This window comes from Nerophis lumbriciformis, linkage group LG32 (genome assembly GCF_033978685.3).
Source record: "Nerophis lumbriciformis linkage group LG32, RoL_Nlum_v2.1, whole genome shotgun sequence".
NCBI classification, from domain to species: domain Eukaryota; kingdom Metazoa; phylum Chordata; class Actinopteri; order Syngnathiformes; family Syngnathidae; genus Nerophis; species Nerophis lumbriciformis.
Window position 1 is genome coordinate 5,563,089 of NC_084579.2, and position 15,526 is coordinate 5,578,614.

General features: G+C 43.7%; 1 protein-coding gene across 4 annotated transcripts in view; it reads right to left on the reverse strand.

Annotated features, from left to right (window-relative positions):
• Positions 1 to 15,526, reverse strand: part of scarb1 (scavenger receptor class B, member 1) — a 52,107-nt gene that overhangs the window by 21,383 nt on the left and 15,198 nt on the right. For all 4 annotated transcript variants that reach the window (XM_061927385.2, XM_061927387.2, XM_061927384.2 and 1 more), the window contains exons 2-8: positions 9,051 to 9,211; positions 8,843 to 8,984; positions 8,572 to 8,775; positions 1,598 to 1,693; positions 1,227 to 1,342; positions 991 to 1,157; positions 788 to 906 (exon numbers count right to left, since the gene is read on the reverse strand). In XM_061927385.2, the coding sequence (XP_061783369.1) occupies positions 788 to 906; positions 991 to 1,157; positions 1,227 to 1,342; positions 1,598 to 1,693; positions 8,572 to 8,775; positions 8,843 to 8,984; positions 9,051 to 9,211 (1,005 nt within the window). The remainder of the gene's footprint in view (positions 1 to 787; positions 907 to 990; positions 1,158 to 1,226; positions 1,343 to 1,597; positions 1,694 to 8,571; positions 8,776 to 8,842; positions 8,985 to 9,050; positions 9,212 to 15,526) is intronic.

Below are 15,526 nucleotides of genomic sequence, written 5' to 3' on the forward strand. Positions count from 1 at the left end.
TCAGTCTTGAGGCTTTTGACGGTACGGTTGAAATAAAACAAGTATCTTTTTTCCCTCACACTTTTGATTGATTGATTGGAACTTTTATTAGTAGATTGCACAGTACAGTACATATTCCGTACAATTGACCACTAAATGGTAACACCCCAATAAGTTTTTCAACTTGTTTAAGTCAGGTCATGTGACCACCTGGCTCTGTTTGATTGGTCCAACGTCACCAGTGACTGCATCTGATTGGTGGAACGAAGTGAAACGCACCAGTAAGGCAGGCACTTTGAAGGTCTGTCTGACAGACCAAAACAAAGCGTGCATTAACAGATCGATAAAAATTAGTAGCGAGTAGCAAGCTGAATGTAGATAAAAGTAGCGGAGTAAAAGTAGCGTTCCTTCTCTATAAATATACTTAAGTAAAAGTATGTTGCATTAAAACTACTCTTAGAAGTACAATTTATCCCAAAAGTTACTCAAGTAGATGTAACGGAGTAAATGTAGCGCGTTACTACCCACCTCTGCTGGTGTGTAGAGCTAAAGGAGGCCTTGACATACCGGTAGTTTGAAAAGTGTTTATATGTTAGGAAAGAGCCTAAGTGACCTTTGACCTGCACTGGTTACCCAATGTTGAAAGACATATAACCCAGATCCAAAATACAAAGTCTGAATGACGCATTTATCAGTTTTTTTTCAAGTCCTCATAAACTGTTGTCTTTATCATTGAGCACATTTCTTTGTTCTGATAAAGTTCTCAGAAAGAATCAGCGCCCCAGCGTGTGTGTGTGTGTGTGCTTACAGGGTGAATGTCTATAAAGAGTCCATGCTCGTCCTCATTAGGGTTGAGTCCTTGAACGTAGTCCAGCAGAACCGGATCAGCGTTGAAGAAGTGAGGATGGGAGATGAAGACGGGAGACTCTGAGGAAGAAGGCGCCCCGGGGTGTCAAGAGAGTGCCATTTGTCTACGTGAAGCAGAGGCCCGCCCGGGTCGGTCTTACTTACTGTGGCGGCAGCTGCTGACGTTGAGCAGGCCAGACTGGCGACAGGGACAGAAACCCTCATTGGGAGCGTAGTCACTGCTGTTGGCGAAGAGCGTCTTGGGCGCCACGAAGCGGTACAAGGGGATGCCCTTTATGCTGCCAGGCCGCTGGTAGACCAGTTCCATGGACCTGGCACCACAGGCCGCTTATAAACATAATAATAATACAAATGGAAAAAAGACAAAACAAGTGGCGTACCTGCAGGCGTCCGGGCTGTAAAAAGGAAGCGTGCTCGTCTTAGTAAGGAAGGGGGGCCACATCTGACCCGCCGTGCCGTTGATCATGTTGCACTGCGGCGTCCTCCAGTAGTCCAACTAATCACACACACAACATTCATCTAGTTTCATTATGTTATGTAATCACAGCATCAATATTATCATACCATCAAAATATCCTGTTTATGTTTTTAATGAACTAAACATCCCTGATTAAACTCCAGAAGAGACATGCTGAGTCAGCAATCCTGCCTACTCATCCTGTGGTCATGACATGACGTCCACCTTGCCCTCTTGTTAAAGACGTCCAAGTGACAGGAAATGATCGTGTGGTGCACCTTGATGACGTCTCACCTCCGTCAGGCCGTTCCAGGAGTCCACCCTGTGCACGTTCCTGATGTCGTCCTGACCCGTGAAGATGGTGAACAGGCCCGTGTCGGAGTTGTTGAACTGCAGGAGGGTGAAAGAGCATGTTTGCGTGATTTGAACTTCATGAAAAAGACTGAAAATAAGCCGGGGGTCTGGGGACATGTTCAATTTTTGCAATTGAACATGCAAAAATTAGCACCAAAAAAAAGCACAATTTGAAGAGGTTTTAGTGTTTACAGATTTGAAAAATGATCAACATTCATCCAAATGAATCACTATGTGTGTTTCAGTCACTATGTTATTTAGTCACTACAGTAATTATGTTCACATCCACAGGAACCACATGGGTTAGTCTACTCTATACAGTATTTACAGCCTTACTAGTGTTCACTTCACAGCCACAGATGGTCCATCTCGTTATTGACATTATTTACACATTACTTTGTCTGTTTCAGTCACTATGTTATTTAGTCACTATAGTAATTATGTTCACATCCACAGGAACCACATGGGTTAGCCTACTCTATACAGTATTTACAGCCTTACTCGTGTTCACTTCACAGCCACAGATGGTCCATCTCGTTATTGACATTATTTACACATTACTTTGCTTCATTCAGAGTCAGAGATTACAAAGAGAAACATAGCCAGGACTTGTGATCTCGCTAGAAAGATGTCCAGGCATCGAGTAATTGTCTCTGGCCCCCTGCCTGCGAGAGGCAATGATGAGAGATATAGCAGATTAGTCTCGCTTAACAAGTGGCTGGCTAGCTTCTGTAGACAACAGGGACTAACGTTTATTGATAATTGGCCCTCTTTCTGGGGCAAACCAGGCTTGCTGATGAGGGACGGCCTTCACCCTAACCAGGAAGGCGCCATCATCCTGTCTAAGAATATAGACTACTGTTTAAGTCACATTTGACTAACTACACTAGAGCAAGCCCGGTCACAGGCAATTACAGAGCCTGCTAGTCCGGGTGAGGAGTCAGTTAAGCTAGAACTAGCCAGCGCCAGGCTGGATAATTCCTGTACGCATAGCAATTTTCTTAGAATAACACACAACTCACATAATGTGTTTTCTGTTGTGAATGTGTCCGGGGTAGATATGCATTCTACTGAGGTGGCAAATCATGATGCGTTCAGTCGATCGCAGCATCAAGCAAACAATCTGAAAATTCCCGTCGTATCAATTCCTAGATATGGTCGAAACTATTTAAAGTGCACTACGTATAATAAACGCAACATTATTAATATTTCTACTACGGATAATTTAAACAAAAACTCGTCAAAACAGCCCAATACTTATAATATGGGCTTTTTAAACATAAGATCATTGTCTCCCAAAACGTTATTAGTTAATGAGGTCATTAGAGACAACAATCTTAACGTCATTGGTCTTAGCGAAACCTGGCTCAAACCAGACGAATTTTTTGCGCTAAATGAGGCATCTCCTCCTAACTATACGAATGCGCATATTGCCCGTCCCCTTAAAAGGGGTGGGGGGGTCGCACTAATATACAATGAAAACTTTAACCTTACCCCTAACCTAAATAATAAATACAAAACGTTTGAGGTGCTTACTATGAGGTCTGTCGCACCGCTGCCTCTCGATATGGCTGTTATCTACCGCCCCCCAGGGCCCTACTCGGACTTTATTAATGAATTCTCAGAGTTCGTTGCTGATCTAGTGACGCACGCAGACAATATAATCATAATGGGGGACTTTAATATCCATATGAATACCCCATCGGACCCTCAGTGCGTGGCGCTCCAGACTATAATTGATAGCTGTGGTCTTACACAAATAATAAATGAACCTACGCATCGCAACGGCAATACGATAGATCTAGTGCTGGTCAGGGGTGTCACCACCTCCAAAGTTATGGTACTCCCGTATACTAAAGTAATGTCCGATCATTACCTTATAAAATTCGAAGTTCTGACTCATTGTCAACAAACTAATAATAATAATAACTGCTATAGCAGCCGCAACATTAATGCCGCCACGACGATGACTCTTGCTGACCTACTGCCTTCGGTAATGGCACCATTCCCAAATTATGTCGGCTCTATTGATAACCTCACTAACAACTTTGACAATGCCCTGCGCAAAACCATTGATAGTATAGCACCGCTAAAACAAAAAAGGGCCCCTAAAAGACGCACCCCATGGTTTACAGAGGAAACCAGAGCTCATAAATTATCATGTAGAAAGTTGGAACGCAAATGGCGCGCGACCAAGCTTGAGGTTTTCCATCAAGCATGGAGTGATAGTTTAATATCGTATAAACGCATGCTTACCTTAGCTAAAGCTAAATATTACTCAAATCTCATCCGCCTCAACAAAAACGACCCTAAATTTTTGTTTAGTACAGTAGCATCGCTAACCCAACAAGGGACTCCTCCCAATAGCTCCACCCACTCGGCAGATGACTTTATGAATTTCTTTAATAAGAAAATTGAACTCATTAGAAAGGAGATTAAAGACAACGCATCCCAGCTACAACTGGGTTCTATGAACACAGATACAACTGTATCTACGACGGATACTGCAATACAAAATAGTCTCTCTCTTTTTGATGAAATAACATTAGAGGAACTATTACAGCGTGTAAGTGGGATAAAACAAACAACATGTTTACTTGACCCACTTCCTGGGAAACTTATCAAGGAGCTTTTTGTATTATTAGGTCCATCAGTGCTAAATATTATAAACTTATCACTTTCCTCTGGCACTGTTCCCCTAGCATTCAAGAAAGCGGTTATTCATCCTCTGCTCAAAAGACCTAACCTTGATCCTGACCTCATGGTAAACTACCGACCGGTGTCCCACCTTCCCTTTATTTCGAAAATCCTCGAAAAAATTGTCGCACAGCAGCTAAATGAACACTTAGTGTCTAACAATCTCTGTGAACCTTTTCAATCCGGTTTCAGGGCAAATCACTCTACGGAGACAGCCCTCGCAAAAATGACTAATGATCTACTGCTAACGATGGATTCTGATGCGTCATCCATGTTGCTGCTTCTTGATCTTAGCGCTGCTTTCGATACCGTCGATCATAATATTTTATTAGAGCGTATCAAAACACGTATTGGTATGTCAGACTTAGCTTTGTCGTGGTTTAACTCTTATCTTACTGACAGGATGCAATGCGTCTCCCATAATAATGTGACCTCGGACTATGTTAAGGTAACGTGCGGAGTTCCTCAGGGTTCGGTTCTTGGCCCTGCACTCTTTAGTATTTACATGCTGCCGCTAGGCGACATCATACGCAAATACGGTGTTAGCTTTCATTGTTATGCTGATGACACCCAACTCTACATGCCCCTAAAGCTGACCAACACGCCGGATTGTAGTCAGCTGGAGGCGTGTCTTAATGAAATTAAACAATGGATGTCCGCTAACTTCTTGCAACTCAACGCCAAGAAAACGGAAATGCTGATTATCGGTCCTGCTAAACACCGACATTTATTTAATAATACCACCTTAACATTTGACAACCAAACAATTACACAAGGCGAATCAGTAAAGAATCTGGGTATTATCTTCGACCCAACTCTCTCGTTTGAATCACACATTAAGAGTGTTACTAAAACGGCCTTCTTTCATCTCCGTAATATCGCTAAAATTCGTTCTATTTTATCCACTAGCGACGCTGAGATCATTATTCATGCGTTCGTTACGTCTCGTCTCGACTACTGTAACGTATTATTTTCGGGTCTCCCTATGTCTAGCATTAAAAAATTACAGTTGGTACAAAATGCGGCTGCTAGACTTTTGACAAGAACAAGAAAGTTTGATCATATTACGCCTATACTGGCTCACCTGCACTGGCTTCCTGTGCACTTAAGATGCGACTTTAAGGTTTTACTACTTACGTATAAAATACTACACGGTCTAGCTCCGTCCTATCTTGTCGATTGCATTGTACCATATGTCCCGGCAAGAAATCTGCGTTCAAAGAACTCCGGCTTATTAGTGATTCCCAGAGCCCAAAAAAAGTCTGCGGGCTATAGAGCGTTTTCTATTCGGGCTCCAGTACTATGGAATGCCCTCCCGGTAACAATTAGAGATGCTACCTCAGTAGAAGCATTTAAGTCCCATCTTAAAACTCATTTGTATACTCTAGCCTTTAAATAGCCCCCCTGTTAGACCAGTTGATCTGCCGTTTCTTTTCTTTTCTCCTCTGCTCCCCTTTTCCTTGAGGGGGGGGGGCATAGGTCCGGTGGCCATGGATGAAGTGCTGGCTGTCCAGAGTCGGGACCCGGGGTGGACCGCTCGCCTGTGCATCGGCTGGGAACATCTCTGCGCTGCTGACCCGTCTCCGCTCGGGATGGTGTCCTGCTGGCCCCACTATGGACTGGACTCTTACTATTATGTTGGATCCACTATGGACTGGACTCTCACAATATTATGTCAGACCCACTCGACATCCATTGCTTTCGGTCTCCCCTAGAGGGGGGGGGTTACCCACATATGCGGTCCTCTCCAAGGTTTCTCATAGTCATTCACATCGACGTCCCACTGGGGTGAGTTTTTCCTTGCCCGTATGTGGGCTTTGTACCGAGGATGTCGTTGTGGCTTGTGCAGCCCTTTGAGACACTTGTGATTTAGGGCTATATAAATAAAGATTGATTGATTGATTGATTCACATTACATTCAAAATTATTCAATTATTCAATGTCAAAATATAAAGATTAGAAATAATGAATACTGTCTTGTTGTAAAACAGCAATGAAAATGAAATGTAACATTTAGACAGGCTATACTGTAGCCACAATCATGTGTTCTTAAATGTGTATTCCACCTCTTCCATGTGGAGAGCAGTTTTGATTTGTGCTGACATGGCAAACAAGTCAAATGATTGTTTTATCCAGACGCATACATTTGTCCAAATGTGGCCAAGTAGACACATTGTGGGTTTCCTGGATGTGGTCTACATCACTAAAAGAAACATGTAAGGAAGTGAATCCCTCTGCCATTTTCCACTAGTTTTTTAATATATAAATCACCCGCTTGAATATTCACTCTTCTCTTCTCCGACTCTCTCCTCGTCATTTGGGATGTCTGTTGTGATTTAATCCTGCTTCCATGACCCGCCCTATCTTGCCTCGGATTGGCCTGTCCCTAATGTTTTGACCTAACCTTAACCAATCGTGACTCATCATAGTAAACCAACCAATCATGGATTTTCTTATACGTAAACCAACCAATCATCATTGAGGTTTCCCGTATATGTTGTCCCCTGCCCGTGGAGTTGCACTAGTCAATTTCTCTCTTTCTCTTCTTTTGTAGCATGTAGCTTAGCTAACCGCTACATGGGTCTAAAAACAGCTAAACTAGGGAATCGCTACTTGTTTAAAAAGTAGCGAAACTACTGTCAAGCAACTGGGAAATGTACATAGCTTCGATTTTTAAGTAAATCATTTTTAATGGAAAACCGTAGTTTTTACCACTGGATTAATCAAAAACCGTATTCATTACAGGAAAACTGTAGTTGTTGGCAGGTATGGCAAAGAGACGGATCACGATTTTAACAAACATTGTAGGTCGGAAAAAAATGAAAATCCATCCATCCATCCATCCATCTTCTTCCGCTTATCCGAGGTCGGGTCGCGGGGGCAGCAGCCTAAGCAGGGAAGCTCAGACTTCCCTCTCCCCAGCCACTTCGTCCAGCTCTTCCTGTGGGACCCCGAGGCGTTCCCAGGCCAGCCGGGAGACATAGTCTTCCCAACGTGTCCTGGGTCTTCCCCGGGGCCTCCTACCGGTCGGACGTGCCCTAAACACCTCCCTAGGGAGGCGTCCGGGTGGCATCCTGACCAGATGCCCGAACCACCTCATCTGGCTCCTCTCGATGTGGAGGAGCAGCGGCTTTACTTTGAGCTCCCCCCGGATGGCAGAGCTTCTCACCCTATCTCTAAGGGAGAGCCCCGCCACCCGGCGGAGGAAACTCATTTGGGCCGCTTGTACCCGTGATCTTGTCCTTTCGGTCATAACCCAAAGCTCATGACCATAGGTGAGGATGGGAACGTAGATCGACCGGTAAATTGAGAGCTTTGCCTTCCGGCTCAGCTCCTTCTTCACCACAACGGATCGATACAGCGTCCGCATTACTGAAGACGCCGCACCGATCCGCCTGTCGATCTCGCGATCCACTCTTGCCCCACTCGTGAACAAGACTCCGAGGTACTTGAACTCCTCCACTTGGGGCAAGATCTCCTCCCCAACCCGGAGATGGCACTCCACCCTTTTCCGGGCGAGAACCATGGACTCGGACTTGGAGGTGCTGATTCTCATCCCAGTCGCTTCACACTCGGCTGCGAACCGATCCAGTGAGAGCTGAAGATCCTGGCCAGATGAAGCCATCAGGACCACATAATCTGCAAAAAGCAGAGACCTAATCCTGCAGCCACCAAACCAGATCCCCTCAACGCCTTGACTGCGCCTAGAAATTCTGTCCATAAAAGTTATGAACAGAATCGGTGACAAAGGGCAGCCTTGGCGGAGTCCAACCCTCTCTGGAAACGTGTCCGACTTACTGCCGGCAATGCGGACCAAGCTCTGGCACTGAGCATACAGGGAGCGGACTGCCACAATCAGACAGTCCGATACCCCATACTCTCTGAGCACTCCCCACAGGACTTCCCGAGGGACACGGTCGAATGCCTTCTCCAAGTCCACAAAACACATGTAGACTGGTTGGGCAAACTCCCATGCACCCTCAAGGACCCTGCCGAGAGTATAGAGCTGGTCCACAGTTCCACGACCAGGACAAAAACCACACTGTTCCTCCTGAATCCGAGGTTCGACTATCCGGCGTAGCCTCCTCTCCAGAAACTGAAAATATTTTTTCATATTTTTACAGAGATAAAAAAGACCAATTTCCGACTTTAGACGGGAAAATGACATGTCTGAATAAACTAATCAAGACAAAACACAGACGTCCCAGGATGCTCACCTCGGCAAAGAGTCCAAATTTTCCGGAGCTGGGCAGCATTCCCGGCAGGTATTTGTTGAGGAAGTCTACGAGGCCGCTGTCGTAGCCCCACATGAGCTCGCCCACGGTCTTGGTGAGGAAGGGCCCCTCCTTGAAGGTCTTGAAGGTGGCGCTGATCATCAGGCGTACGGCAAAGGGAAGGTTCTCCATCATGACCGCCGCCCCCTGTTGGACAACACAAGTCAATCACAACTCGCCAAGACTCACCCCCCCCTCCCCCAAGCCGACTTACCAGGACCAGCATGTTGGGGATGGTGACCACGTCGGACTCGTTCCCAGACGACATGTCCGGTTCGAAGTAGTAGCTCCGGTATTCGCGGTAAGACACCGTGTTGTTGGCGTGGAACGTGACGTTCTCCTTCTGAATGCGCTTCCTGACGAGACACTTAGCTTGTGACGATGACATCGTTGAAAAAAAATAATGTGTGTCAGCGTCTCACCTGTACACGTAGGGTCCTCGCTGCTCCACCATCGGCTTCTCGCCATTCAGGACCTCTTTGGGGTTCAGGATGTTGAAGAAGTACACGGACATGTAGAAGGGGACAGGGACGTCCTTCCACATGGTGTAGGTCATTTTGTTCTTGGGGTCGATCACCGTGTTCTTGAGACAAGAGACAGGTCGTGCACGTGTTAGTATACGTCACACCATGACCCCGAGACACACACTTTTGTTCCGATAGAAGTTACATGTGTGTTGCTCACTATGTCTCCTTGTTCACATACTTTCCATCTATTGGACCTAAAATATTGTCTGACTAGAAGAAAATTGAAAAGTGTACATTTGTGTTATAAACAATGAACTAGGACAGGGGTCGGCAACCCGCGGCTCCGGAGCCGCTTTGATCACTCTGATGCGGCTCAGCAGCTTACTTGCTGAACCCCTCAATTTTCCCGTGAGACTTCCGGACTTCAGTGCCTCTCGCAGAAAACTCCCGGGATTAATATTCACCAATTTTTCACTCTTACAGCTATAATAAGGGCGTGCCATGATGGTACAACATTTGGCGCCCTCTACAATCTGTATTAACAACGTGCCAGCCAAACACTTGTTATACAATATACATCTTCGGCTTGCACACTTACGTGACAGCAAGGCATACTTGCTCAACAGCCACACAGGTTACACTGACGGTGGTCATATAAAACAACTTTAACACTCTTACTAATAATGCGCCACACTTTGAACCAAAACCAAACAAGAATGACAAACACATTTCGGGAGAACATCTGCACCTTAACACAACATAAACACAACAGAACAAACACCCAGAATCCCATGCAGCCCTGACTCTTCCGGGCTACATTATACACCCCTGCTACCACCAAACCCCGCCCCCATCCAAAGCCTGCTCCCTCACACATCAACCCCCCCCACCCCCCCCACCCTCTCTGTGCGTCGGTTGAGGTGGGCGGGGTTTGGTAGCGGGGGGTGTATAATGTAGCCCGGAAGAGTTAGGGCTGCATGGGATTCTGGGTATTTGTCCTGTTGTGCTTATGTTGTGTTACGGTGCAGATGTTCTCCCGAAATGTGTTTGTCATTCTTGTTTGGTGTCGGTTCACAGTGTGGCGCATTATTAGTAAGAGTGTTAAAGTTTTTTTTATACCGCCACCGTCAGTGTAACCTGTGTGGTTGTTGACCAAATATGCCTTGCTGTCACCTACGTGAGCAAGCGGAATCCCCATTCAACATGTGGCTGATCAGGCACGCTGATTGTAGTGGGTGCTATATGCTGTACCATCACGGCATGCATTACGCTGACAACCGCTATTCATTTAAAACCCGCGTGCCGCACCAGCTTAAAAATTCCATAAAAAGGTGTGGGCATCGTGTCTGAGACCCCTGGTTTATACATAGCATAAAGCAAAAATAAATAACTTTGTATGCAGTGTAAATTCATTTAAAATTTCAAAAATTTTTGCGGCTCCCATTGTTTTCTATAATTTGTGAAACTGGTCAAAAGGGCTCTTTGACTGGTAAAGGTTGCCGACCCCTGAACTAGGACATCAACACATACATTTGATTTTGGTTATGATACGCCTGGGTTTTTGTGTCCGGAAAATGACAGAGTTGGCCATTTCTATGGTATTCATGAGATTGTTATTGATCTGATGTTGTGCTTTCCTACTTAGAAGCTTAAAGCTACAGCACATACAATATTAATTGTTCGTCTTTTATGCACATAATATTTATTAAGTGTGAAATGTATAATTCTGGTGGCCCTGCTACACTGCATTCATTTAAATGCACTTTAAGTGTTGGATCACCTATATCCTTAGTGTCAAAGTCAAGGCCCGCGGGCCAAATCCAGCACGCGAATGAATGATCTATGACCCCCGGGATAATATTTGATTAGTATTAGAACCGGCCCGCAGGCCACAGCCTCCTGCTGCTGTTTTGCACGCACCAATACTCCATCCGTGTTGGCGCTGGGAATTTTCAAAATCCATTACCGTATTTTCCGCACTATTAGCCGCACCTAAAAACCACAAATTTACTCAAAAGCTGACAGTGCGGCTTATAACCCGGTGCGCTTTATATATGGATTAATATTAAGATTCATTTTCATAAAGTTTCGGTCTCGCAACTACGGTAAACAGCCGCCATCTTTTTTCCCCGTAGAAGAGGAAGTGCTTCTTCTTCTACGCAAGCAACCGCCAAGGTAAGCACCCGCCCCCATAGAACAGGAAGCGCTTCTTCTTCTACTGTAAGCAACCACCCGCCCGCGTAGAAGAAGAAGAAGGGCGCGGATATTACGTTTCATTTCCTTTGTGTGTTTACATCTGTAAAGACCACAAAATGGCTCCTACTAAGCGACAGGTTTCCGGTTCATGAAAAGACGCAATCTCTCCATCCGCACACGGACTACTATTTCACAGCAACTGCCTAAAGACTTTCAAGAAAAGCTGGCTACTTTCCGTGCATATTGTAAAAACAAGATAGCTGAAAAAAAGATCCGGCCAGAGAACATTATCAACATGGACGAGGTTCCACTGACTTTTGATATTCCTGTGAACCGCACTGTGGATACAACGGGAGCACGTACGGTGAATATTCGCACCACAGGGAATGAGAAGTCATCCTTCACTGTGGTTCTAGCTTGCCATGCTAATGGCCAGAAACTTCCACCCATGGTGATATTCAAAAGGAAGACCTTGCCAAATGAGACCTTTCCAGCCGGCGTCATCATAAAAGCTAACTCGAAGGGATGGATGGATGAAGAAAAGATGAGCGAGTGGTTAAGGTAAGTTTACGCGAAGAGGCCGGGTGGCTTTTTTCACGCAGCTCCGTCCATGTTGATATACGACTCCATGCGCGCCCACATCACGCTGGTTTTTAATATATTATTAAAGTTTGACTGACCTATCTGACTGTTTTTTTGACATTCCTTTAGCGCAGTTAGATGCGGCTTATAACACGGGGCGGCTTATAGGTGGACAAAGTTTTGAAATATGCCGTTCATTGAAGGCGCGGCTTATAACCCAGGGCGCCTTATGGTGCGGAAAATACGGTAAGTCATAAAAATGGGGTCCCAGAGTACATTTTTGAAGTCCCACTTTTGTGTAACAGTTTTGAAAACAAATGATAAATGTATGCATTATCCTGTTATAGCTCACATTCTATAATGTGTTTTGGAAAAAGGTTGGCATAAACGTTACTTAATTCATTTTAAAAAATAGTACAGAAGAAAACACATTTTAAGTTAAGTTCAAGTACCAATGATAGTCACACACACACAAGGTGTGGTGAAATTTGTCTTCTGCATTTGACCCATTCCCTTGATCACCCCCTGGGAGGTGAGGGGAGCAGTGGGCAGCAGCGGTGCCGTGCCCGGGAATCATTTTTGGTGATTTAACCCCCAATTCCAACCCTTGATGCTGAGTGCCAAGCAGGGTCCCATTTTTATAGTCTTTGGTATGACTCTGCCGGGGTTTGAACTCACAACCTACCGATCTCAGGGTGGACACTCTAACCACTAGGCCACTGAGTATTTTCATGCATTTGTAAATGTGTTCAGTTATAAACACCCATTCACTTTCTTATTTCCTTCATGGATCTAAACATTACCGCCGCCGGTATTTTTTTCTATTGTAATATATTCAGAATGTGTTTGTTCTATTTTTGGCCAAAGTAAGACAAATAAAACAATCTGAAGTGGTCTTTATTTTTTTGTTGTAATGCCATGATTTTAATAGTCCGGCATGTGCACAGATTTTCCTCCCTGAGCTAAAATTAGTTTGACACCCCTAAGCCAGTGTTTTTCAACCTTTTTTGAGGCAAGGCGCGTTTTTTTTCATTAAAAATTCCGGCGGCACACCACCAGCAGAAAACGTTAAAAAATGAAACTCCACCAGGTCGTCGTGCCTTATTTTGAGTTTGTTGGTGTTTTCCTGTGTAGTGCTTTAGTTTTTGTCTTGCGCTGTTATTTTGGTGGCCCTTCCTGTTTTGTTGGTGTTTTCCTGTAGCAGTTTCATGTCTTCCTTTGAGCGCTATTCTCCGCACCTGCTTTGTGTTAGCAAGCAAGGCTATTTAAGTTCTTGCTATCCTTCTTTGTGTGGACATTGTTGACTGTCATGTACGGATGTACTTTGTGGACGCCGTAAGTTTTTGCTGTCGTCCAGCATTCTGTTTCTGTTTACTTGGTAGCCAGTTCAGTTTTACTTGTGTTTTTGCATAGCCATTCCTATGCTTCATTGCCTTTTCCTTATGTTCATTTTTGGTTTAAGCAAAATATACGTTTTTACCTGCATATTGTGATCACAACAAACCATCCTCGTCTCACCCGACACATTACGACTTTTACAAAGCAATTAATTACCAGCTGCCACCTACTGGCATGGAGTATTACGTGGTTTACCCTGCCGAGTTCTACACAGCACAGACACTAAGCAACGGCGCATTATTTGCAGATTATAATTATGGATTTGATAAAAATATTTTTGGGACCAATTAGGTGAAGTTGCATAATTTCCCACGGCACACCAGACAATCTCTCACGGCACACTAGTGTGCCGCGGCACAGTGGTTGAAAAAGTCTGCCCTAAGCTATATCATAGCATTATAAGTACTGTTAACATGTTAAAACATATATATGTCTTTATTTGTTTTGTTTAATAAATCTCAAAACTACAACTTAGTGCCAGCCAAAAAGTGATTTCAATTCATATTTTAATATTGACATTTTTTCTGAGCCTTTGTATGCGTGTACAAAACGGAATACATTTAGTATATCAGTATGTGGAATTAAATTATGAAATGGATTTGGATTAAGCAAAGAAGTCAAACAAAGTACTAAATAAGATCGAGTTTATGAAACTGTTCTTACTTAAAGCCCCATTATGCAAAAACACCTTAACTTACCTATTGGTATCTATTGTTGGGTATTTGGTGTCCAAAAAAAAAAAGAAGTTTTTGGATGATGATGATGATGATGATGATTTGTGATTCTTAATAGATTTTTTTTTAAATATATACATTTTTTTAAATATGTCCTGTGCAGCCACTCAGGCAAATCATATTGGCGACGTAGATGCCCATATCTTCTGTACAGATGTACTTTAGAAAAGACAAGTGAGGGATCTTTGGGAACCTCAAGATTCGATTACGATTCAAAAGCTATGATTCGATTAAAAATCAATTATTGATGCATCTTTAATTTATGTATATTAATGCAGTTTTTCTGTAATAAGAAACAGTGAAAATAATTCACACATTTATCAAATTATTGGAAATGTGTGCAAAACTGGAACAAGAGTGCCCTAAAATGAAGGAGGTGGTCAGATCTCTCACTGAGGACTAAGGCTGCAGTCAGCCAAATTTTAGAAGCTCATAAATCCTGCCTTTCACAACTTTGGCATCCAATTTAGACCCGGAAATGGTGAGAACGATGCGAAAAGACCTTGGTCTGCGCTTGGTTCCTCACCCTTTTTTCGCCGCGAGGATTATGAGTCATTCTTCATTGAAACAGGACTATAGATCCATTCTATCAGTCGGCATCCTAACGACAGCAGACATTGCACAGTAGGGTTGTACGGTATACCGATACTAATAAAGTACCGCGCTACTAATTAGTTGAAAACAATATTATACTGTGGGGGGGTGTAAAATGTAGCGTCCCGGAAGAGTTAGTGCTGCAAGGGGTTCTGGGTATTTGTTCTGTTGTGTTACGGTGCGGATGTTCTCCCGAAATGTGTTTGTCATTCTTGTTTGGTGTGGGTTCACAGTGTGGCGCATATTTGTAACAGTGTTAAAGTTGTTTATACGGTCACCCTCAGTGTGACCTGTATGGCTGTTGACCAAGTATGCTTTGCATTCATTTGTGTGTGTGAAAAGCCGCATATATTATGTGATTGGGCCGGCTCGCAAAGGCAGTGCCTTTAAGGTTTATTAGCGCTCTGTACTTCTCCCTACGTCCGTGTACACAGCGGCGTTTTAAAAAGTCATAAATGTTACTTTTTGAAAGTAACATTTTAAAGCATTCATCTCTAATCAGGTTACTTTTAAAGGACGTTTTACTTGTAAATCTTTGGGAAGATGGACTGTGCAACTTGTGGACAACATTATTATTTGCAACAATATTGGGCCGTTCAGGACAACAGCAATCCAACATGTAATTTTAAATAAAACTGTTAAATAACTATTTAAGTTAACGACGTCCCCGTGTTTATCTTTTTGGTCACGTTCAGAGTTAACAAACGCTTGTAAATATACCGTGCCTGAAAGAGAAAAAGAATGTGGCGGAATTGAACCTGTTAGCACAAGATTTGTAATAAAAGTTAAGTGTTATACTTTCACTTTGTGAGTTCTTCTGGATGCAACAACACAATAAGCTGAAAAACACATTCAGCAAAGATATGTGAACAATATTTGAGATAAATAGGTGTACATAGTAAAAGTTTTACATCTTTGAGTTCAACT